The sequence below is a fragment of the Vespula pensylvanica genome, chromosome 7 (genome assembly GCF_014466175.1).
Source record: "Vespula pensylvanica isolate Volc-1 chromosome 7, ASM1446617v1, whole genome shotgun sequence".
Taxonomy (NCBI): domain Eukaryota; kingdom Metazoa; phylum Arthropoda; class Insecta; order Hymenoptera; family Vespidae; genus Vespula; species Vespula pensylvanica.
In genome coordinates this window covers 595,267-621,995 of record NC_057691.1, presented here as the reverse complement: position 1 = coordinate 621,995, position 26,729 = coordinate 595,267, and the positions used below count along the sequence as shown (strand labels likewise).

Sequence of the window (26,729 nt, the reverse complement as noted above, 5' to 3'; positions counted from 1 at the left end):
ATCAAGAAACGAAGAAGAAGAAGAAGAAGAAGAAGAAGAAGAAGAAGAAGAAGAAGAAGAAGTAGAAGAAGAAGAAGAAGAGAAGAAAATGTTAAATTTTACTACAGTCCATTTAATCTTATTCGTCCTGTCCTGTGAAATCATTTCTTAATAGCATTTCGTCTATCTCTTTTGCTCTTCCTACGTCTCTACTATCAATCCTCTCACTCCCAACTCTCTCTCTTTCTTTCTTTTTCTCCCTCTCGCTTTCTCCTTTAATCGCTCTATCTCATTTTACTATATCTCCGTATATACTCGTGTCTCCCTAGCTTTCGATATCGATATTTCGAATAAGTTAATTAGTAAAAAATCATCTCTCCCTTCAGAAAGGTGTCTTTCTACGAGCGCGTACGCGAGAAACGCGTATATATCAATTAACGCACCTATGTAACATATTATTATTTTTTTAATAAGAGTCCTTAAGAGCTAGAAAACTGTGTGTCCTGCGTGTATGTGTTTATTTGTTTTTCTTTACTTGCTTACTAGCTTGCTTGCTTGCTTGTTTTTTTTTTTCGTTCGTTCTTTTTGCTTGCTTCTTTGTTTTGTTTCGTTCGTTTGTTTGTTTGTTTGTTTGTTTGTTAGTTAGTTAGTTAGTTAGTTAGTTTCCTTTGTAATACAGAGAATTATCTAATACACAGCGGTTTGAAGCGTGGTATTTTTTCCATTATCGTAATCGATTAATTCAAGATCCGATTTGCGAGAACAGTTCGTCGACTCCCCAGTATCGTTTTCTCTCTCTCTCTCTCTTTCGCGTGCTGTCCTCTTTCTTTCTTTTTCATCTCTCTCTTTTTTTCTTTCTCTCTCTCTCTCTCTCTCTCTCTCTCTCTCTCTCTCTCCTCTCTAACCCTTCCCGTTAATCATCGTCTCCCTTTTTTTTTTACGCCATATATATTTATATATCTATATATAAATATCATTCTCTTCCGCGCGTTATTACCAGCTACGGTTCACGGCCCCACGTCATTTCCGATCTTGTTTATTCTCTCTCTCTCTCTCTCTCTCTCTCTCTCTCTCTCTCTCTATTCCTATTTCTTTCACGATAGATCAGGTACTCGCTCTTCGCAAAAACCTTATCATTGCGCGTATCCACGAGGAATACTTTTCTTTTTCTCAATTTCGAACACTCGTATAAGAACGAGCTTCGTTATTCAATTGTGAAAAAATTTGGAGCAGGCAATACGCATTGAGACGAAAGAGAGAAAGAAAGAAAGAAAGAAAGAGAGAGAGAGAGAGAGAGAGAGAGAGAGAGAGAGAAAGAAAAGAAGAAGGAAAGAAAGAGAAAAAGAGAGTGAAAGTTACGAAGATGTGAAAATTCGAAAGATTTCGTTTAGAAAAGGACTGTCCGATATTGACGTAACGTCCTATCTCTCTTACTCTTTCGTCGATATCGATCAATCCTCTCTCTCTTTCTCTCTCTCTCTCTCTCTCTCTCTCTCTCTCTCTCTCTCTCTCTATCTATCTATCTATCTCTATCTCTATCTCTATCTTTCTCTGCCTCTCTATTTTTCTTTGACTCTCGAAAGCGGTAACTACGATACTCGATCCTCGGATAGAACAAGTTTGCATTTTACAGTGAAAACTGGATTATACATATGAGCTATCGAATACACTGAAAAATTCGTAATCCTCGCTCGCTCACTCACTCTCTTTCTCTCACTCTCACTCTCTCTCTCTCTCTCTCTCTCTCTTTCTTTCTTTCTTTCTCTCTTTCTTTCTCTCCCTCTCTCCCTCTCTCACTCGCACACTCGCCATCTTATATTCTATCCTGTCACGTCTTTGTCCCACGTAGATGATGTTCCTTTTATCGTCGCAAACGTCTGACGAACGTTGACGACCGTAGTTCTTTATATTTTTCAGGACGAAGAACGGACGGACGAGATGATGGTTTTGCTCGTCGTGGTTACACATGCAGCGAGGTGTCAGAGGTCGGAAACGACGCCGAGAAGCGTCGGCGGCTGGCAGACAGCAACGGTTTTCCTTCGCCTTCTCTTCATTTTCTATCTTTTTCTTTTCGAGTAACCGGTAGTACTTGAAGTAGCAGTGGAGTAGTATTTAAGATGTAGTAGAATAGTAGTAGTAATAGTAGTAGTAGTAGTAGTAGTAGTAGAGTAGTAGTAGTAGTAGAATAGTAGTAGTAGTAGTAGTAGTAGTGGTAGTAGTAGTAGTAGTAATAGTAATAGTAATAGTAGTAGTATAGTAGTAGTAGTAGTAGTAGTAGTAGTAATAGTAGCAATAGTGGTAGTAGTGGAGTAGTAGTGGTAGTAGTGACGATCGAGCTGTAGTAACGGTGATAGTGGTGGCGGTGGTGGTGGTGGTGGTGGTAGTGGTGGTGGTAGTGGTAATAGTGGTGGTGGTGACGGTGTTGGTGGTGGTTTTGGTGGTGGTTCTTGCTGTAGGTGGTAGGTTGATGATCGAAACTGCTGTTGCTGTAGGTAAGTAATAAAGGGAGTGTGGATCCTTGGATTGCGTTGAGGAAGAGGGGCGGGGGTAGTGGGGAGGTTGGATAGGTGGGTGGGTGTTCGTAGAAGTGGTAGTTAATTAGCTAGGGCTGCGAGACAATTAGGGACAGCGCAGCGGGGGTTAACACCAGCGGAAAGGTACGGCTCGAGGCCGATCCGCACCTTCCTTCACCAGAGGTTTGTGAAATTCTCGACCTGGTCGAGAGTGAATCGTCGCCCAACAGTGCTCGCAGTAGTACTACGGAGAAATAAAAATGTATTATTATATCGAAAATAGGTTAATAGTCTAATAAAATATTTCAAAATGTACCTGTAAGCACGTAACGTTGGCGCAGAAAAAGGGTGCGAATTTACCACCGCAACGCTGACCTTGACACTCGTCGCACATCTGATCGTCCAAAACGTACGGTTTTACCTCGACCTAATTGCACAAAGGACGTACATACGATCGATTAAAAATAAAATACAGAGAGAGAGAAAGAGAGAGAGACAGAGAATAAACGTAGAGTTTTCTTGAGCAATCAATAAATCGGTTAGCAAAGTTAGTTAGCATTTTTTTTTATCGAAACAATTTACTGTATATATTTGGATAAGGATATGGATTAAACGACTAACCCTTTTGTCGATATCACCGTGCTGGAGTTGCACGAATCGAGCTGAGATCGCAGCGATGTAGCTTTGCTGATTACTGAAGGCGACCCTACCGGCACCTTTAGGATACTTTAATTCAGGATCGGTATCGATGCCAGCATAGCAAACACCTCCGTAAAGTCGGTCCATGATCATAGCGAGTTCGGCGGCCTTTAACGGCCGTGGTACGCCACCAACGAATACCGTCTTTCGTGGATCGAGCGGCATCGAGGCGTCCAAGACGAAGTCCGCGTCGCTCAGCCGCCATGGTCTTATTTGTACCGGCTTGTCTTTGATCGTCGGAGAGCTCACGCAGAGATAGAGCTTGTCCTCGTCTTGGATACAAGCATCTATCAACTGCTGTACCGAGCCCTCGTCCTAAAATTAAATTCAACAAGACTCCCATTAACGAAATTTTCTTTTTCTTTTCTTTTATAATTTATTATTATATTACATTAAATATCTTATTATATCAAAGAGAACGTATATATATATATATATATAACAACAACAACAACAATAATAATAATAATAATAATAATAATAATAATAAATACCTGAAAAAGTAGGAAAGCGTAACCTTTTGGTGGAAAGTAAGACTTGCTCTCTGCTTTGTGCGGCCAATCGACGACTAGGGGTCCGAAACGACGGAAACTGGCTGTGATTTCGTCTGTATGGTTTCGTAAGAAAAGGTGAACGATCGATCAGATTAAAAATAAAGAAAAAAGAGAAAAAAAAAGAAAAACAGAAAAATGAAGAAAAAAAGAAAAGCAGAGTGAAATGTTTTATATCGTGTCAATAAAATCTTGAAATCTTTTAACCTGGCACGACCAGTCGTCATCCTTTTTCTTTCTTTCTTTCTTTTTTTTTTTTTCGTTTTTACACTCACCTTCGTCAATATCCGGTGGCAGCCCACCGACGAAGACTTTCCTAGAGAAACGTTCTCCGGTCTCGCTACCCTGACTGTGAGGACTGCTACGACTCGGTGAAGAAAGCGGTGCCGCTTGGGAAGCGGTTATTCCACCTCCGACACCAACACCAACACCAACACCAACGCCAACACCGACTCCAACACCATCGAGCTGACTTGGTGCGTTTGGATCTTCCAAGAGAGTACCGGTTGGTTCATCGAGACTCGGGAAGAACGGAGATTTGCCTGCTCGCAAAGAAAAAAATAATATAACATATCGAACGTAATGAAATATAATTAATATCAATACTTAGCTTAAAAATAGATAATGATTTATTAACTTTCTTCTGAATTTTGTATTTAATTTTTTAAATAGGAAAAGGATGAGGAAGGTGAGGGAAGGGAGAAAGAGATTAATCGGACTTGTAATTATCCTAACTCGTAAGAAGGATATCAATGTTAGCGAAATGAAACAAATTTGTCTTTTCTTTCTTTTCTTTTCTTTCAAATTCGAATTAATTTCCGATCGCGTCGGTAGACGTTCTTCTTCCAAGTAAAGTCGTGATATAAATATGTAGTAATCTGAAATTTAGGTTAAGTCGAGGTACACGTCGAGGCGCGGGTATGTATATGTTGACTAACAGGTTACAAAGAGGTAATCGGAGATTTGTTTTGATCGTACAGGAATGGATCGATAAGAGATGACGAAAGAAAAAAGAGAGAGAGACAGAGAGACAGAGAGACAGAGAGAGAGAGAGAGAGAGAGAAAGAAAGAAAGAAAGAAAGAGAGAAAGAGAGAGAAAGATCAAGAGAAAACGAAAACGAAGAAAAGAAAGAAAGAAAGAAAGAAAGAAAGAAAGAAAGAAAGTAAGAAAGAAAGGAATGAAGGAAGGAAGGAAGGAAGGAAGGAAAAGATGATTGGACTTACTGTATCGTCTTTTGGCAGGAAATATAGCTCTTCTGATAAATGTCGCCATATTTAGCGGACAAAGAAGAGATCGTGAACGTTCTTATTTCGGATCGTATTAACAATTCGGAATAAACTAAATCAAATAAGCGTTCAAAGGGCGTAATCCCCCTTTGTTTCTCGCTGTTGTTAAGGAAAAAAAAAAAAAAAACAGGAAACAGGTAACGAGGTCGCGATGCGACCGAGCGGAAGGAGTCGATGAAGTGCGTTTGCAAAACAGTGGAATAAGAACTCTCGGCCCCGCTCGTCTCTCGCTTCATCTTCCATCGTCCTTCTTCTCATCTTTCTTTCTTTTTTTTTTTTTCTTCTTCTTTTTCATTTATTTTCTCTTTCTCTCTGTCTCTTTCCCTCTCTCTCTCTCTCTTTCTCTCTCTCTCTCTTTCTCTTTTCATTTCGTAAGACATACGCGCAACACGACGCGACACAGACAGAAAAAATTCGTCGAGGTAAGCATTATTTAAGTGGCATTCACAACGAAAGGAAGAACAGGTAAATTATCTTTTGTTAGAGAGATAAATTTTTTATGGAGTAAATTGAAATCTAGGTAATGTATCATAAACTAAGACGTTAACGAGCCGGATAAGAAATATTGTTAAATAATTGTTTGATCGTTAAAATAGATACATATGTATATTGTAACATGGAATCTATGACGTACCTATGATCATTCCAATGGATTTTGATAATAAACGTCAACTGTATTTTCCGGCTTTCACGATGCCGTCGTAAAATCGCAGTTACGTCAAAGTTCGCGTTCTCCTCTATGTCTCTTTCTCTCTACTTTATATTATGTACAATATGTATACATATATAGACGTATGAGAGATGGAATATAGGTCATACGAGATGATGTGATGACTTATTGAAAATAAATTTAGACCTCAAAGAATCGCTACGAGTGATCGATGTAATGTCAAGAATCATACGTGGGCGTTGAAATGACGTAAATGAAAATGGGATCGAATCGTATGTGTGTGTCTCTCTGTGCGTGTGTGTGTGTGTGTGTGTATATATGTTTGTGTGTACGTATTATCGAGCGTTCCATTTAAAATTAAATACCTAAATATTTCTCTTAGATTGCGTTATATGAAAATATGAAATTATGAAATTGGTAAATATTAAATAATTCCAAAGGATTGAATTATAAATGCCATGACATTTTTTTCTTTTCGATGTCTCTTGTTTCATTTCTTTTTCTTCTTCTTTTTTTTTTTTTTTTTTTTTTTTAACGTTAAGTACGACAGTTAAGAAAAAAGAAAAACAGATTAGAATGATATCATCTTTTTGCGATCTTAAGACGACATTGAGTCAAAAAAAAAAAAAAAAAAGATAAATAAATAACGATGGCGTTTGAATGGAAGAAATTGAAAAAAGTTTTAATATTACGTTTCGTTCCAAGAATTTTAATGTCACGGTTACGTCGTATTATGCGTTTCGTAAACAACAATTTCTTTTCTTTTTTCTTTTTTCAATTTGTTAAGAAATTGTGTCAATAAACTGTTTAAATTAGATATTAGACGATGTATCATATCCAATAAGGAAATATTGAATTTTTCAATCGATTTGAATTAAAATCACAAAGTGTTAAATCCGAAGATCGAAGCTATCGAGAAATTTTTCATTGTGACCCATTTATTTAATGTCGATATTTCTCGTTCAACAAACAGATTATTTCTCGATCAAATACTATCTCGTGCTTTCGTCTGTTTAGAATTATAAATATTTGCTTGCGCCAATATTGCAGATATTTAGGAATAAATTGTTACTGTAGTAAAAAAAAGAAGAAGAAGAAGAGAAAGCGAAAAGTGACAGAAAATGAAAATAAACTAGATTTCTTAAAAAATCGATTTACTCTAAAACTAGTAGTCTATATTTTTGCAGTCATAAAATGTCCGATTGTGAAAAACGATTACGACAACACTTTGTATATGCCTCGGTAGATATTAAAAATTAATCGACAGTTCGTAGACTTTCAAAATGATTGAGAAAAAGTATTTCAGTTTCGGTGTTACACCGGATGCGTTCCCACCTACGGAAGTATATCCGCTATTAGTGAAACGACTAAAAGAGTCCCTACATGTTCTAGCGCGAACAACGTTGAAACTGATTACATCCATATATTTTTTTGAATGAAGTAACACGTATTTGAGTGAGGAGCTCGCGAAAAAAAAGAAGAAAAAAGAAATTAAAAAAGAAAAAAGAAAAAAAAAACGATAATCAGCAAAAGTATTTTCGCCGTATCTATCACTTCGTGTTGTACTTCGCTCTTCCACGTTCAAATGAATGTTGTGAAACGTATCGTTGCTATCCGTGTAAGCAAAATTTTTTTTCGACTATTCGACTATCTTCGTACTCGTGGAAAAGTCCGAAGTTTGACGTGTTGATAAAAAAGTCGAAAAAAAAAAATTACACTCATACACGCACGCACAAACGCACACGAATAGGCACATATATAAATACGTAATACGAATTTACATTTATAACACGACCGATATGATACGGAGTAAAAGTAGTTTGATGAAAAAAAAAAAAAAAACGAATAAAGAAATAAGAATTATACAAGCGTAACTGATGATAATGATAACGAAAAATCTAATTATTATAATGCAATTAAAAATAGATTTGGTAATCGAAAGATAATTCTTTAATTAAATGTACATTTTAAATGTGGTCACCAAGCGATCGTCGGTAAACTTCGATTATTTTTATTTCTCTTTGTGATAATGTTGCTCTAAGTCTCGATCGATCTAAATAATGTAAGAAACGTCGTTAAGTAACCGATAATTTTTTACTATCTTCCTGTCGATAAAACACTTCTAATCTTCGTCCATCGAGATAACGCACGTATTATAGTTTAACGCGACAATCAATCGTATCGAACTATACGTTATCGCTACGAATATCTTCTAATTAAAAATAAAAAAAAATTTCTCTCTCTCTCTCTCTCTCTTTCTTTCTTTCTTTAATATTTTCATTTAAAACTGTTAAACAAGACAAATAACAGTGTACGACAATTAGAAATTTTTCTAATGATTATTTACACTGTAGAATCTTACGAAAGAAAGGTGCAATTTCTTTGTTAAACATTTCTCCATTTTCGAAAAAAAAAAAAAAAAAAAAAAAAAAGAAATAAAAAAGAAACACGCACGTACAAATGCACGCGCCGTACACATGATTAAAACGCAATATGATTAAATGCAATATTTGATAACATCCAATAGCGTTTCGGTCTTTACTTTCTTTTTTCTTTTCTGATTTTTTACGAGAAAGAAAAATGAAATAAAAAAGAAAAAAAAAAAGAAAAAAAGAAAAGGAAAGAAACGAAAAGAAAAGAAAAGAAAAAAGGAAAGAAATTGCGTCGCAATATGTACTACCGGGTGTATAGGTTAGCCTAGAGGTCTTCCTTATTCTCACAAATTTGCATGGATAAAAATCACTTCCGTCCCCTCGTGTAATCAGACCATTCTACGTCTCGATGTTCGAGACTAAAGAAGAGGAGGTGGAAGTGGTGAAGGAGGAAGACAGAGACAGAGAAAGAGAGAGAGAGAGAGAGAGAGAATGAGAGGGAGGAAAATGTGGAGAGGGAAATAGAATAAGCTAGAACGAGTTGGGTCCCAACGATGATGACGTGCAGTCGATGTGATTGCTACGAGAGAAAAAGAAAAAGAAAAAGAGAGAAAAGCAAAAAGAAAGAGAAAGAGAAAGCAATAAAGAAAGAGAAGAAAGAAAACTTGCCAGAAGGAGAATCAACCCATTTGTACCGTTTTCTGTACTATTGCGAGAGCAAGGATAAAGAGGGAAAGAGAGAAAGAGAAAAAAAAAAAGAGAGTAAAGGAAAAAAAAAAGAAGAAGAAGAAGAAAAAAATAAGATCCGTTCGTTTTGTGAGAATCTTGAGGAGAAGAGAGAAAAAAGAAGGAAAAAAGAAAATAAATAAATAAATAAATAAATAATGAATAGAGAAAAAAATAAAAAAATAAACGACGATAGTTGTGCACGGAAGCAGCTAACTATAACTAAGAGGAAACACGTCGGCTAGAGGAAACAGGCGAATCAAAGTTTAACGACGACGGTGATTTACCATTCGTAATATAGAGAATAATAGGAAATTGTTGATCGTTAGCTGCGCTGTAGTTTCGCGAAATCGATCTGTATTATGTCAAAATAAAACGCTGTTAATAAGTAAGATTGATATCTGTTTGCGATTGCATTTCCTTAGGAATCGTAAATGAAATTAATTATCCTTTATATATATATATATATATATATATATATATATATAATATTATAATTACAACTTTATGTTATGTTACAACTTTATATTATATTATAATTAATTATTGTATATACATATATATATATATATATGTGTGTGTGTGTGTATGTGTATGTGTGTGTATACGATCTTATAATTACAATATTATATAATAATTATTATATAATAATTAATTATATTGTAATTAATATCGTATAAATATATATAGATCGTTTATTGTCGATCGAACGATCGTAATGTTTAAATCAAAAGATCATTCGTTCCGACGAATTTCAAATTTACTTTTTACATTCCATTAAAGATTTGTTTTTATCCATTCGTATTCTCACAATAAAAATTACTCCTTCGATTCCCTATTGATAAAATCTGCATAAAAAGATCGTTTTATTTACTTCCTTTTCTTTTTCTTTACCATTCCTTTTTCTTTTTCATTTCCTTTCTTTCTTTCTTTTCTTTTTTTTCTTTTTTTTTTTTTCAACGACAAACTCTCGTAAGTACACTTTAAAGATTAATAATATTTCACGAGAAGTAAAACGACTTTTATATGCGTCTCCATGCTCTATCTCTCTCGCACTATCTTATATAATGATCGTAGTAGCATCTTCACATAAGCACCGTTACATAAACGCAACTAGCGAGGAATATAATCCGATGGCACCGTGAACGCGAATGTGTTGTATCCAATATACGTGTGAATTTGAAATCAATCGACCGAACTATGTCTGAAATTACTATGCGTGGAAGGTAAAATCTTTGATACTCGTACGAGTACGACGACGTTCACGCACTCTGACTACGAATATGTAGGTACGTGTATAAGCAAAAGTCTTCTCATCCATAACCGGTCATCGTCGTCGTCGTCGTTGTCGTTGTCGTTGTCGTTGTCGATTACGTTTCTCAGTGAAAAAGTTTACAACAACATAATTCAATCACTATGGACGTTCTAACATCGATAATGTGTCACTCTGACAAAATTTACGCTATTTATAATACATTTTTATATTTATTCCCTGAATGGGAGTTTCCCTTGGCTTTTCAAATATTACGAATATAAAATTACACATTTATTTGTAAAATTTAAGAGGTATTAACGTTTAATAAGTTTCTTTTCTTCCTCTTTCCTTTTCTTTTTTTTTTCTTCTTTTTTAAACGTTTAACATTGGATACAGTTATCGTGTTTCGTAAAACTTACGTACGTACATATGTTTCGTCTTCGTGCGTATATATATATATATATATATACATATATATGAAAAAAAAAAAAAAAGAAAAAAAAAAAACTGTACAACAACGTAATGAACTATATTCTTGAACTTCCAACGACTTCACATGGACTTACAGTGAGTTATATAAGAGATTTTATGAGAAAGTATCTACCATACTATGTAGTTTATCCAACGGAGAGTACCACCGAGTACACTCGGTTAAAACCCACGCGAAATTCTCTTCCCCAAACGAAATTCCGGGGTGCGAAGCCGCGGTATCGATTACTAGTGAGCGAGAAAGAGAGAGAGAGAGAGAGAGAGAGAGAGAGAGAGAGACAGACAGACAGACAGACAGATAGATAGATAGATAGATAGATAGATAGATAGATAGATAGATAGATAGATAGAAGTGAAAGAGAAAGAGAGAGAAAGAGAAACCAATCCTTCGGTTTTCAAGCGTTTCTCGTTTCTCGGATTTCCATCAATCACCTCGTTTCTCTCTCTCTCTCTCTCTTTTTGTCTGTCTGTCTGTCTGTCTATCTCTCTCTTTCTCCTTCTCTCTCTCCTTCTCCTCTTCCTATCTCTGTCGTGCTCGCAAATTGTCAAGGGCGAGGAAGCCTATTGAAGATTCCACGGAAGTCTTTCTCCTCTTCGTCGAATCTCGAAATCGTCGGTAGAATCGATACTATCGATGAAACACGACGACTAGACACGGGATAGTGAAAGTGATATCAGTAACGCGTGTGGACGTGGCTTAAGAGAATACTATCTCTTACACTCCAACACTTCAACGCTTCCCACCATCGTCTCTTGAATCTTTTTAACGCTCAACGTCGACACGCGTGAACCTTGAAACTCGATGCCGTTATTTAATGCACGTATATAGGATGGAACGTTAGAAAGAGTTAGAAAAGTATTCAGATCTTTCGTATTTTATATAAATACGTATTTTTCTTTATTTCGATGCAGTGATATTGATAGAGAAAAAAACAAGAAACAAAAACAAGCTCCAGTTATCGATCGAACACGTTCGTAATGAAAAATAGAGACGGAGAGACGGAGAGAAAGAGAAAAAGAGAGAGAGAGAGAGAGAGAGAGAGAAAAACAGCCATAGTTGATTGGATTTTTTTTTTTTTTTTTTTTTTTTTTTTGATAAAAAGAAAAAGGAAAAGGAAACAAAAAGAAAAGAGGAAAAAAGAAATAGTACAAACAGACGCATTTGACATCGATGAAACGTTCAGCTTCGCTAAACGCACATGTGAACGTTCGGTCGCGGGTAAACAAACGATGAACTCTGTTCGATCGCGAACACATTTATTTATAGACCGAAGTAGGCTAATATCGGTCTCGTTCGCATTGTAAAACAGGTCGCGTTCGATACACCACCGCGCGTTGGAATGTAATCGAAGAGAAAGAAAAAAGAAAAAAGAAGAAGAAAAAAAAAAAACGAAAAGAAGAGAAGAACAAAAGAGAAAGAAGAAAAAGAAAAAAGTCGGGCGAGTTCGCGATCAGCGTGAGATTTTATTATCCTTCCTCGACACATACAACCACCGTCATCGCCATTACCACCCCTTTCCCTCCCACCCTGCCATTCCCGTTCCCGTTTCGAGCTCACCCCTATTTTGCAAATTGCGTTGGTAGTTGTTGAAGAGTGGAGGTCGGAGAATTTTTCTTTCTTTCTTTCTTTCTTTCTTTCCTTCTTCGTATTCCCTTTTTTTCTCTTTTTTCGTCAACGACCGTCATAACTTCAATGATAAAAATCCGTGAGAATATAATAGTAACGCTGGCGTATAATCATAGCTACCGTGCTGGGAAAGTCATTAGCGAGAGCTACGGAGGAGCTATCTTCGGTGGCACGTAGGGAGTTTTTGTGGAAAGTGGGACACTCGAAGCAGTACCTCTATTCCTCTTCATCTTGCTCACATTCACCATCTTTACGATCATCCGTACTTTAACGCGAGCTTAACTGAAGAAGGGAAGACTACTGAGAACTTTAGAGAGAGAGAGAGAGAGAGAGAGAGAGAGAGAGAGAGAGAGAGAGAGAGAGAGAGAGAGAGAGAGAGAGAGAGAGAGAGAGAGAGAGAGAGAGAATGAAAAAGGGAGAGGGTTGCTGAGTTCCCAGTAGCGTATCGATTAGACGGCTAGGCCCGGGTTTATCCCAGGCTCTCGATTTCCCATCAATCATCCCAGAACTCCGACAGGAGTTTCGATCGTCAAGGACGTATAGGCAACGTGCTCATTCGGCCAAAGAACACAATTTTCAGCCTTTCTCGAACCACCAAGAATCAACGCAGAAACCGTTCCTCCCTACTCTGGGGTATCGTAAGAGGATATTGTCCTGGACGAAGTGGATGGTTGAGGATAGAAAGAAAAAAAAGAGAGACAGAGAGACAGAGAGAGAGAGAGAGAGAGAGAGAGAGAGAGAGAGAGAGAGAGAGAGAGAGAGAGAGAGAGAGAGAGAGAGAGAGAGAGAGAGAGAGTGGTAGAAGGATTCTAATTCATGGTAGTACCTTTAACACGCCTTCTACCTCTTACTCTTCCATCAACTCCAGTCCTCTTCCTCCTTCTCTTCAACTCCTTTACCTCTTTCTACTTCTACCTCCTACTTTGTAATTCGCGATCGATTAAACGTGCACTGAGTGCAACTCGATGTTACTCGAGCAGTACCGAGCTCGAATATCGATGCTAGCTTTGCGTTTTTTATTTGTTTCGTTTCGTTTTGCTTCTCTTTTCTTTTTCTTTTCCTGTTTTTATGGCACGATCTAAGGGTGAAGGATCAATCGTATACGCGTTGCGTATGGTATAGGTCTTTCGTAAATATTTTTTTAAAGGATTTGACGTACATTACGTGAGTATGTACGGTTAGATCGATTGGTCAGCAATTTATTATTATAAATTTCTTTAGGGTAAATAATAATATCTAAACTCAGTCGTTATAATTCGTGACGAAGGACGTACGGCATCGTTATAAATCGACTCTTCATAACCTATCATTTCTTTTTTTATTTTCTTTCTTATTTTCTTTTCTCTTTTTGTTTTCATTTTCTTTTTTTGTTTACGTCCAAACGAAAATTATATAACGTGAAACTCACGATGCGTGTAATTACGTCGTACTACGTGTAATTTTTATAAGCATCTGTCAACGAAACGTTAATCCTTTGATCTGAAACTAACAATTAGCAATTAATTTTCTAACGATATAATGAATTAAGATTTAAAAAGTATAAATGGATTAACTGTCACGTTATTCCTATGAAAAGTTCAAACAGACTCGTTGTTATATTTTTGTTATGATCTTTTAAACGTACTTGTCAAACGTATTTCTTTTAGAAAATAATATATTTCGTAAGACGAATATATTTCTCTTTCACGCAGATAAAATAGACCTGTGAAAAAGTTGGTACATGCCTGAAAGTTTCTCAGGGAACATCGACTCGTTTTATGGGACCCCTTGATTCCTCTCGCTCGTGAAGATCGACACGTGACTCGCATATAAAATGATCCTTCCGAATTCACGATAAATAGGTACTTATCCTTCGGCGTAGACTGAATTTTCTATTTTTCAATCGAACCTTTTCGAAATCGTTCTTATTCACCATAAAATTCATGAATTAACAAATACACGTTATATCAACAATTAATAATAGCATAATCGATTTTATAATGTTATTAAAATAATGGTTCTTTTCATTAATCACGTCCTATCATATAGGAAATATTATATGTTTAATATTGATCATAGTTGAAATATAATTGTGTAAAAAAAATCTTAATCGTATAAAAATGTATTTGAAATTAATATATGACGATTGATGAAAGTCATGTAATAAATGATCTAATTATAATGAAGGTTTATAATTCGGAAAAATTATGTAATATTATTACGTTAAACATTATTTCGAATTATATTGTCGAGGATGTAGTATTGTTTATGAACGACATTATTATTATCATTTTATAATATTATGAATGTAAATATTAACAAATTATTGTTGTTATTTTAGCATTTATCGAATAGCCATTATACAGTTATGAAACAATTAAAAAAAAAATAGAAAATCAAGAATTACGTATAATGTAATATAATATAACGTAATCAACGAAATTAATAATAATAAATTCAAGGAAAATAATAAATTAGTTCAATTACCCGTTTACTTTAATTATGATGTGTCAGAAACTTGTTATGAAAATTAGTATCAAAATGTAAACATGGTAATAAGTTTTATGTAGAATGTGTAATTACATTTTCTCATATTATAAATATTAAATATATTACATCATCGAATTAATATATCAATATTAAATCATTTGTTACGATAAAAGTTATAAAATAAGAAAGCAGGTAAGTTTGCTCGGTGAAATAAAAAGCAGACAAATTTTAAACGAAATGTTAAAAATACGTTCTATAATTCTGTACATAATATTTCGATATTCCTTTTTTTTTTTTTTAGTTAGTTATTAAAAAAATTATTTTAGCGAAGATAACTATAAGAATTTAGATGAGTCCATAAATATTTGATTACATAGATAAGTTCTATATGCACGAATAAAATAATTATATATTTTAATTTTTAAAACAAGAGAGAGATAATTTATCGAGTTTAACTTTTTCATATAATTTATACATTTATACGTACTGTTTTTAAATTTACGTAAATAATATTTTGTAATACTTGTGACAGACACTAAGAATAAAAAATTAAAAAGCATGTTTCTCTTTCGAAAAGCTGAAATAATTATTAGCATAAATTTATTATTATTTTTGTCAGATTTTTTTTCTGCGCGAATAGAATAATATGAGATAGGTGTGGAAAATGAATCCTCCTTTACTGGCGTGAAATTAACCGGTGCGATATTATTTACTGTCGGCGTATATATAACAAATATATTTCAATTTCGTAATTTAATTTAATTAATATGTAAATAAACGTGACCATTTTCGAACAATATTTGAACGATTTTATTGTCAACGTTTACGTTTAATGAATCGATCAAACGAATTTGTTAATTTCGATGATTGAAAAGGGGAATGATTGGGAGCGATAGTCAAACAAAAAAAAAAAAAAAAGAAAAAAGAAAAAAATAAAACAAAGAAAAATAAATCAATAGACTAAATAAGGGTAGAAAATGATATTTAGAAATTCGATTATGTATTTCTCTTCGTAAAAAGCAACTTTTGTAAAGTTTTATAGAAATGATTGAATAATATGCAATTAAAAATGAATTAAACGTTACTTTCCAAGAAGTTATCGATCGATTTGACGAAATCGATGATTTTAAACGACGAATCATTAAATGAGCCGAAAAATAATCCGATCTAGTTCAACCTTAGCTTCTCTTGAGCTTGTACAGCCATTTTCCGATACATATATTTGGAATTAGGGTCGTTACGCTTTATTTGGTTAATCTCCTCCCTTAAAATGGGATAACCCGACCCTCCTTGTCATTGCTGGAGGGTGCGTTTTCATGCGATCGACTCGCATTTTCGTTACACACTGGTACGAGTCGATAACGATAAAAATCGTTGGTAGATACGAGTTTAAACAATTTCGTTCGGTATCAAGATTACCCAAGAAATCGACGTGAAATCGTTATAAAATCGATGTTACAAAAGACTTTCTCAGATCTTATCTCCTTCCCCATATTCAAATTTATATTTTCTTAATCGTATTTGCGATCTTTCAAAGAACGATTTCTTTTGGAGAAAGTATCTTTAAATAGAATCGATTAAAAATGTTTTCTGTAAAACGAACAAAAGAAACGTTATATTTGAAGTATATGCGTTAACTATAGAATTTTTGTTATATATTTTATAGTTATATAGTTATATATTTTACGTTTATTATAGCTATATATTTTATAGTTTTATATATATATACACACGTGTGTATGTCTATATAAACAATTTCTTATACACATAATGTTGCATTTATATTTACAGAGTAACAATTATGTTTATAAGGTATATTTGTTAATAGTAAAATATGTATTCATATTTACTCAAAATATTGCTTGATAAACATAACTTTATTAGCATTTATATAGACATAATTTAGATATAACTGATCTGTAATATCATAAATATCTCATTCATATGTTTGATACTTGTAACGTTATATGTATATATTCATCGGGTAATATTCGAATGAGCTTGATCATCAAATAAATTTCTCTTCAATTATCGTCAAAGAAATCCCAAGTTTTTTTTTTTTTTTTAGCTCGTTAAACATCGAAGAGATTAAAGAGATTTCTCAGTCGTTTAAAGAATAAAAAGTTTCCTTGAAAAGTTGGAGTGTCCAGAAAAGACTAGATAGAGCTGCCACGCATTAAGGTCGATTATAACGAACTTTAAAGTGCCGTGTGCGATACACGAAAGAGGATAAATAAGGGTGATAAATGCAAAGATATCGCGAGTGATGTGACGTCGTATTTACTTATCGACTAGATGCAATTGGAACACACTTCTCGAAGGGGAATCTAATTTTAAAAACCGATTCGATAGGGTAGTTCAAATCCTTCGGATTTAACGACCGTAATAACGTCGTAGTTCGTGATGGATACAGATATGTAAATAAACGTCAGAAAGAAAGAAAGAAAGAAAGCAAGAAAAAAGAAAGAGAAAAACGAAAGAAGATTCAAGAGACTGTTAACGAGATCATCAACATTTCAATTGATTGACGTTTAAACAAACTAACGAGTTTAAGCGAATAATTCCTCGTTAAATTGATATAATAATAAAAATCTTTGATTGATCAACAAATAAAAGAAAGAGAAAGAGAAAGATAGTCAAGGAAAAAAGAGAAAAATCTTCGTACGACACAAATAAAAAATTTGAAGGAAGAATGAGGGATGAGGAAGAGGACAGTTAAAAATCGTTGTAAACTTGTAGGAAAATTTGAAGAAACACGAATGGACTTATAGGTATATCGTTTCGAAGAGAGAACGTGTAGAGAGATATACAGAGATATACAAGTTGTTAATTATTCATAACGATGTCCGTGCCCTTATGTTTCAACTACGATTAAGCTCTGTTTCAGGAGGGACAGAATATCTTTCTTGCCGTGTTACGAATGCGGCGTTACTTGCGAGTAAACTCGCTTTAAATTAATGAGGTACCCAGTTAAACGAGCGAGAGATGCTCTTCCGTCAAACGTAATTGCCCGCAAGAGCGCCATTTCGACGCTCGTACATAGTTGCTTGCTTGTCGACGAAATTTCTACGTGGACGTACGGGAAACGAAAGATTAAAAGAAAAAGAAGAGAAAGGTAGAAAAGAGAAGATTCAACGACAAACAGAGACAGAGAACGACAGAGAGAGAGAGAGAGAGAGAGAGAGAGAGAGAGAGAGAGAGAGAGAGAGAGAGAAACACGCACATATATAGAGAAAGAAAAGAAAAAACAAGAAAAGAAAGAAAAAAAAAAATTTCGCAAAACAAACAAAATTTTGCAACAAGCAACAGCAAAGGTAATAGCAGCAGTAACAGCAGCAGCAGCAGCAGCAGCAGCAGTTGATTCGTCGAGACTACATCGTAAATTCTAAACGTTCTTCCATATGTGTCGACTGTGTCCTTGGATGAAAGAAAAGATGACTGAATACCTAGACGTCTATACGAAAGAAGGAAAGAAAGAGAAAGAAGACATGACGCAAACATTGTATGCTAATATATACCAATTGGAGTCTATATGTTGTTATACGTTCGTAGTAGTAAACGAGAGAAGAAGAAGCCAGGTTTGCGTGTTGGTGTACCGCTGGTGTATCCATTTTCGTAGCGGATGAACTCTGCGGGCTCTATCGATCGGCGCTCCGGTGTCGTAAGTAAGAGCGCGAAGGACTTGCGCCGATCGAACGACTAAATTATTTTCCTCTTCTTTCCTGGTCTTAAAGTCTTTGCAAAGCTAACAAATTGTTTTACGTGTTTTTAATAATAATAATAATAATAATAATAATAATAATAATAGTAATAATAATAATAATAATAATAGTAATAATAATGAACAAAGAAAAAGACATTTCCAATAATAATAATTTTCACGATATAAAAGTAATTATACTAATATATAATATATATGTATATATATTATATAATAATACAAATTTGTAAGTTTGACGGTATTAATTAATTTTGACGAAACTACGAACTAATTAATTGGTAAGACGTTCTACGTTATGTTTCTCTCTTTCTCTCTCTTTTTCTTTTATTTTATTCTTCTCTCTCTCTCTCTCTCTCTCTCTCTCTCTCTCTCTCTCTCTCTCTCTTTCTCACATAATATTTCGTGAAATATAATTCGAGATATTAATATTATAAACTCGTGTACTTTCAACGTTTCCAAATCTCGACTATGTTACTTCAATTACACGACGATCAAATAGCTAATAAATTAGCTTTTTTTTTTAAGAAGATATTAGAAAAGGGATGACAAATATATTAGATTAAGTATCTATGAAAACTATTCTGTAAGGCTTTTCAAAGGAATAATTCTTCCTTTGAAGACGTTAACCTTATCGATGATAGTTCTTTTTTGTTGTTTCACCTTTACAACATTCATTAAATCTTCACCTCTATTTCTTTTGAAATAAGATTCAAGGAGAATGGAGAAAGAAAGATATAGAACGCGGAAAAAGACAGTTAGTGGATATCCAGAAAGTGATAACATCGCAAGGACGACGATGTTTTCGTTTCAGTGGCCACCGACAGTTATGGAACATCCCTCTATCCGACTCGGAGGCACACGAAGGCACACAGAGAGAAAGCAGAGAGGAGGGACGCTCTCGGTATGGATCAATATTACAGGTAGCTTTAACCTCCCCGCAACACCCTCCTCACCAACTCGCTATCCTCCTCCTCTTCCTCCTCCTCTTCCTCCTCTTCTTCCTCAAACCTCCCTGCGAACCACCGCGTCTGCTATTCGCTTGCGTTGCATGTAGGAAAGGTACGCAACACGTATCTATCTATATATATATATAAAATATGTGTATGTGTGTATATGTGTGTATATACGTAGTACGTGTATACACACACACACACATATATATATATATGTATATATGTATGTCGTATACACGAGCTCAGAAGTTTTCATTTCTGTTAGGTGAGTTTCCAACCTGGTTTTTCATACCCTTGTTTCGTGGCTCTTCAAACGAGAGTATCTACCTCTTAATGATTATGAATATTTTCTCATTCGGAGGATAACGAATGGCTAACGTTTAAAGTGGATCTGACATAACATCATTCACGAGGAAAACAAGCGAATCTAATGAAATTTTTTGTTTCGCCTGTACCGACGACGACGTGGTAGTAAAGCGAAGCAGGTAGCGCTGATATAGGCTCTCTTTCGATAACGCGTAGGCGTATATCGCGAGCAAACCTCTGATAGTATAAATGTGTACAACCTGTATGCAAGTTACACATGTCCTCGAGCACATGCCTTCTTGCTACATTATACCAAGTTGTTCCAAGTCGACTTTCTTTATGGCGATCGAATTACAAAACGACGTTGTCTTTCTTCTCCATCTGTCGCGGTTCTTTCTTCAAAGTAACCACCACCATTGTTTTATAAATATCTGTTTTATAGTTAAACACGATCGACGACAATAGAAAACGATTTGTTTCTCGTTCGAAATAGATTACACGCGGTTAACGTTACTTTTCGTGTTTACATTTCCATCGATTATTTTCCAGTAACGATGGGGAAGAAAAAAAAAAAAAAAGAAAACAGAAACAAAAATATGTTTATATATATACAAATTCTTCGAAAGACAATTTTATATTGTACTATTGATTCGCACTTTAGGCGCGACATGTGTTTTCCCTTTTTCGTTCGTTTCGTTTATTTCGGGATTATACTTTCAATTTGTACTTTTTATCGAACTCTTCTTGTTTCCTTGTATTTTGTCGAATTCAAAAAACCAAGAAAAAAAGAAAGAGAAAGGGAATGGATAAATATTTTATTTCTCATTCTGACAAAATCACTTGGAAGAAAAATATGTTAGCTATAAAATATGTAAAATATGAGATGTACTATAGATAATAAACGACACGTTATACGATTTATACGAATTGAGGAGCTGTCGTCGTCGCAATTAAAGATTTTCTATTAAATTTGATCCGTTCATGGACTGATGAAAAAAAGAAAAAAAGAAAAGAAAAGATGAGCGATGACGATGGAAGAGAAACGGAGTAGGAGGGTTGACGATTGAGAAGTAAAAAGAAAGACGACAACAAAAAATAAACAAACAAATAAATAAAAAGTTGTCACCTGATCGAAGGTAAGGGTGAATGGATGGATAGTTACACGAGTTTACGATCGAAATAAAAGGGAAGAGAAAGAAGTAACTCAACGGAGGAAAATCGCGGAAACCACTCGTCAATGTCGTGGATTCTGGCGACGAAGATTAATGGATGGCGAGTTAACCGTGAAAAGAGGTGCTGCCGTATCGAAGAATAAGGGCACGAATGGACTGGGGTAAAATAAATCGTTACCGTTGTGTAGCACGAAAGAGAGAGAAAGAAAGAGAAAGAGAGAGAGAGAGAGAGAGAGAGAGAGAGAGAGAGAGAGAGAGAGAGAGAGAGAGAGAGAGAGAGAGAAAGAGAGACAAAGTTCGCAACGAGTTAGAGTTCACAAGTGGTCTCTACTATTTAATTTCTTCTTATCTCTGACGTAAGTATGAGAGAGAGAGAGAGAGAGAAGAAAATGAAGAAAAGTCGGAATCGAATAAATTACATGTACTGTCGAGTTCAACGATGCAAAAAAAAGAGCCCTTAACCATTTTTCCAAGCCCTTTCTTCCTTCCTTTTCTCCTTTCTTTTTTATTCGCTCTTTCCTTTCCAAATTCGTCATGATTCACGTGTGACGTTCGTCACTACGCGGACCCAGGAATTTATAAAAAATTGCAAACGTCTGCGAAGGGTATAAAACTGTTGCGAAGGGTCGAAATTGGATCGGATTACGTTAACCTAGCGAAAGAAAGCGATCGTTTTTTTTCCTTTTCTTTTCTTTTCTTTTCTTTTCTTTTCTTTTTTTTTTTTTTCCTTCTTTTTGGCATAAGACGTATAATCAACTTTTTTACTTCCTTTTCTTTTCTTTCTCTAGCGATTCGTCGAAAGTATAGCGACTTTATTTATTTCCGATCATATTTAAATATTTATCGCTCGGTAGGAATTATTACAAAGCTGTTATTAAAGACAAAGTATGATATAGGTGACGCGTAGGACGACGCGTAGGCTGACACGGGCAATGAACTTTTTATTTTGTTGTATTATATTTTGTTCTCTTTTTTTTTTTTTTCTAGGTCAATATTGATCACGCAGTAATTAGACTCCCCTTTAGAGGTCATTGTTGTAATAATTCATACGTAAATACTCTTCAAAAATTCAATTCGAATTCAGTTGAATGAATGATTCTTAAACGTTTAACGTAATTTAATATGTTTTTATTTTCATTCAATATATCTTGAATTTATAAATATCCTTTCGTTCAAGCAACTTAATCGTCATTACGATTTTTACTTATCGCAATAAAGAAATGAAAAAAGAAAAAAGAAAAAAGAAAAAAAAAAAAGAAATAAAACAAAATCTATAATAATCCCTTAATAACGTGGACATTACAATCGTAATATTTTTCATTAGTGATCATCGTAATGTTAATCAACTTTTTAATTATTTTCAAGAAACAAGCAACCCCCTACAACCTATATATCTCTTCCGCTCGAAAATAATATCGATCGCGTATTTTTACGAGCGAGTAGTACTCATTAAAAACGGCACGCACGCGTAGATCGTAGATCGTAGATCGTAGATCGTACTACAGTATAAGAAGTTTCGACATCATCCAGCCAGCGAAAACGGAGATCACAGAAATTTTCTCGCGTAAGCGGCTTACGTCAGAGCGAACGAGACACGTTCTTAGTAAAACTTCTAATATTTCATCCGCGTGCATTGAGTTACGTATACGCGTGTATCTACTAGCCATATATATATATATATATATATATATATATATATATATATATATATATATACACACACTATATATATATATATGTATGTATGTATACTTATAAATACGTATTTTTAACGAAACTTCTAGGAATAGATCTTTAACGTGTGTCCACCAACGCGAACTATACAGGTATAGTAGTAAGTTATACAATAAGACGCGTGCGTGCGCATACTCTCGGTAAATCCTTTCGAGCTATCGAACGATTACACCGACCGACCTACCTTCCTTCCACTTTCGTCGTCGTAACGGGAGACCGTGTAAACTTTGAAAAAGATTACACACGGAAATAAGATACCGATATGGGAGATACAAACTTAAATAAGGGCGCGGGGGAAAAAAAAAAGAAGAAAAAGAAACAAACAGAAAAGTCGACTGAGAGAGTACGATATGTGTGTGTTTGTGTAATTTTTTTTTTTATCATTTTCTCTTCTCTTTTTTCTTTTCTTTTTTTTTTTTTTTTTTTTTTTTTTTTAATAATACTTTATATAAAAAAGGTTTGGAAAAAAAAATAAGAGGGATAAATTTTATCAATGTTTTTTTCCTTTGATTTTTGTTATTAACGTTACCGAAACGTATTTACGTATTTACGTATTCTTCTTCTATTTATCATTGTCAATTTATTAATTCTTTTTTTAATTGACGGATTAAGTCACTATTGTCCTGTTGTCATCGCAGAATGTACAATCAAAATAAATGTAAAAATCAAACGTTAAGATTTCCATCAGACGTTTATTATATCGGATTGCTACAATATTACTATAGATCGTCGAAAGGAAAATATTCTCCATTAAAAAAATACAAAACAGTCTGGAAGAAGGATTAAGTCCTGACAGCATATATACATTCTTTTTTCTTTTTCACTACTTTATTTCCTACTTCCGAAGGAAACATCAAATTTCCTAAAAACGGTATCTCCTCGTATAACGATACGAAAAGAGCTAGGAGCGAGGGGTAAGTAGAGAGCATTTTTTCGACACTAAAATAAGGGTGGTAGGAATCGTCACAAAAATGTGTGAGAAAAAAGAAACGAAATTCAAGTCTAAGATAGGAGAAAAAAATATAGAAAGTGGCGTCAGTGAGAGAGAGAGAGAAATACACATAGAGAGAGAGAGAGAGAGAGAGAGAGAGAGAGAGAGAGAGAGAGAGAGAGAGAGAGAGAAATAGAGAGTAAGAGAAAAATGGCCGTAGGGATGCAATGAGAAAAAAAAGAGGGAAAATCGAGGGTGTAAGAAAGTATGTACTACGCCAAGAAGAGTGCTGAGAGAGCATAGATATGAAGTATATATGTATATGTGAATGTGTGTGAATGTGTGTGTGTGTATATGTGTATGTAGAAGAAACAGGACTGACTAAAGGTGGTTCCTTCTACGGGGTTGTATTATAGAAAAGGGTGAGTTTTTGACCAACTCCACCAAAATATGACGCCCGAGTGCGGTACTTTCCAAAGTAGATATACGTACGTGTGTGTGTTTGCACGTGTGTTTGTCTATAAAGAGAACGTGTAAGAGAAAATGCGTGTGCTCGTCATGGGAGGTGAATGACCTTTTCCGGACACCCTCCGCCAGTGGTAGTTACGGTAAAACTACCCTTCAAGTCACCCCGTGTCGTTCTATCGTCCTATCACATTTTCCTCCTTTCTTCTCTCTCTCTCTCTCTGTGTCTCTCTTTCTCTTTCACTTTTTATATATGTGGTATATGTACATACATGCATATATGTATACACGTATATATATACCTCTATATCATATATTTCTTTATAAAAAAATTTTTTTTTTTTTTTCTTTAGATATTTTTTGACGCGATAGTTACATACGATGATTTTTTATTCATCTTTTCAATGTACTATGGTATAGCAATTAATTCATAAAAAAAAACGAAGATAACTTTTTAGATATATAATTCTCTTTCTCTCTCTCTCTCTCTCTCTCTTTCCCACTTTTTATTAACATATTTGATAGTTTTAATAATATTTATAATGATTAAACGAGATTCAAAATATTCTGTTATTAATCGATCGATTTTCGAAAGAATAAAAACAGAATGATTATTTATTTTTTGCTTCCCTGTTGTATAAAGAATGACTCATAAGATTAGAGTTATATTACTCACTCCGAAAAGCACTATTAGTTATGTCAACTACAGTCTGTTTGACTTTGTAAAAAACAGTGAGAGTAAGATTCGGATCATTTCACGAATTTTCCGAAAAGAAAAATCTCTCCAATTAATTAATTTAACATTTAGAAAATCATTATAGACATTTTTTAATGTCCATTAGCTTTGTTTGTTTCTTTCTTTGAATTCTACTTTTTTTTTTCTTTTTTTTTTTCTTTTTGTAAATATTCATGTATTCTATGTGACATACATCTCTTAGCAGAGTTTGTACTATTTAAAAAAAAAAAAAAAAAAGAAAAAAAAAAAGGAAACCAGACACTCTTTTTTTATTTCCTTTTCTTTGTTATACTTCTTAGGTTTCTCTCTCTCTCTCTCTGTTACTCTTTTTAGACTCTAGTTGAAACGGGCCACGTGGATCACGCAAGAACGTCGTCCGTTTGCCGTACAAGTCAGGTTCGATATCGTTAGCCTAACGTCGTATAAAGCTACTACCTGTCGAGAGGTAAGCCGATAAAAAACATGGAGAACACAGTTTGTTACCTCGGTCTCCGACCTCCAAGGAAAAAAGGACGAAAAAAGAATCGCGAGTAATATTTTTAACTTCGGTCCCACCGTAATCGGTCTAACGATCATCAATCAACCTGTTTTAACTTTCATTAAAGAGGAAAACTTACAATTAAAAGAATTTCTTGAAAAAGTACTTGAAAATCCGGTAACATAATGTTAAATTTCTTTTCCGATTTATAAATCTTGTTTACAAGTCAAATATATCAGTCGAATTATTAAAACGATTCGTCCTTGATTCGTAACATCGAAATCACTTTAACGTTTGTAATTTTTTTTTTTATTAATTCATTTCTTTTTTCATAATCTTATTTTATATCGTTTTTCTTTTTTTTTTGTTTTATATCGTCAGAAAGTTATTAAATTCTGCTGCAATATAAATTATTATTAATATCGCACGATGCTATTTCTTATACGAGATGATAAATGATCGAGTTTAAATATATCTTACGATTAAAAATCGGTTCATTAATATTCTCTCTATCTTCTTCCTCTTTACCTTCCATTCATAAACTTAAAAATTCAATCGATCTATTGAAAAGAAAAAGAAAAGTTTGTCTTTTATAATATCTTAAAAAGTGGAAACAAACGATCGAGAAAAATCCTGGTTCTTCGACGTTACATACTCGTGTACATATACATATAATTATAATATTATATAATTTATATATATATATATAATTATGTAACATTATAATATATATTCTTTTTACAAATTATAAATTATAAAAATTATTAGTAATTATACATACATAATATATATATATATATATATAATATATATTTCTATATATATTTTTATATTGTATATATATATTTTATATATATTATATCTTGTATTTATATATTGTATAAATAATATAATATATATATATATATACATTTTTTCTTTTTCTTTCTCTTTTTCTCTTTCTTTCTCTTTTTTATTTCTTCAAGAAAAATCGAAATAAAAAAAAGCCGTAATCCATTGTAAAGAAACGTAAGTCGGTGAGACGATTGTTATTCGTATACGAAGTGAATATGTAAGTACATAGGTCTCGTATGTAGGCGGAATTGTCTCGACGAGTTTCAACCCTCCGTCGGAACGACGCGACGTACGGAGCAGTAACAGCTTCCTCCCTTTCACTCTCAATACCGAGTTACCCTCGTTCCGACAAACTCGTCGATTCGCTCGCAAGTTCATTAATAACTGGCCCCCATCGTCAGTTATTCACAAATACCATTCCAACGCTAAAGTCACCCTAGCTAACCATATACATATACATGTATGTACGTATGTAATGGCTATGTAATCACCTATACATCGACGTACTTTTTCGTGTCGACTATAATCGGTAAAAAAAGAAAAAAGAATAATCTCTAACTATCCCACTCCTCTTTCTCTTTTCTTTTCTTTCCTTTTTCCTTCTTCTTATTCTTCTTCTTCTTCTTCTTCTTCATTTTCTTTTTCTTTCTTCTTCTGGGTCGTGAGAATTGCAATGTCAGCGAGCTTGAAAGTTTCAATAACTTTTCGTTCGCATTACTTTAGGAACATTTCGTAATCAAGCCATTTAATTCAAGATCGATA

At 34.2% G+C, this 26,729-nt stretch overlaps 1 protein-coding gene across 2 annotated transcripts in view; it reads right to left on the bottom strand.

Moving 5' to 3' along the window:
* Nucleotides 1–2,178: 2,178 nt before the first annotated feature.
* LOC122630751 (cytoplasmic polyadenylation element-binding protein 2) overlaps nt 2,179–26,729 on the bottom strand; it is a 121,796-nt gene continuing 97,245 nt past the window's right edge. Inside the window, exons 5-9 of one of the 2 annotated variants that reach the window (XM_043815599.1) lie at nt 4,018–4,284; nt 3,686–3,798; nt 3,114–3,506; nt 2,809–2,919; nt 2,179–2,736 (exon numbers count right to left, since the gene is read on the bottom strand). In XM_043815599.1, coding sequence (XP_043671534.1) covers nt 2,620–2,736; nt 2,809–2,919; nt 3,114–3,506; nt 3,686–3,798; nt 4,018–4,284 — 1,001 coding nt within the window. In that variant the 3' untranslated portion in view covers nt 2,179–2,619. The remainder of the gene's footprint in view (nt 2,737–2,808; nt 2,920–3,113; nt 3,507–3,685; nt 3,799–4,017; nt 4,285–26,729) is intronic. The other variant, XM_043815600.1, reaches the window with a different exon arrangement.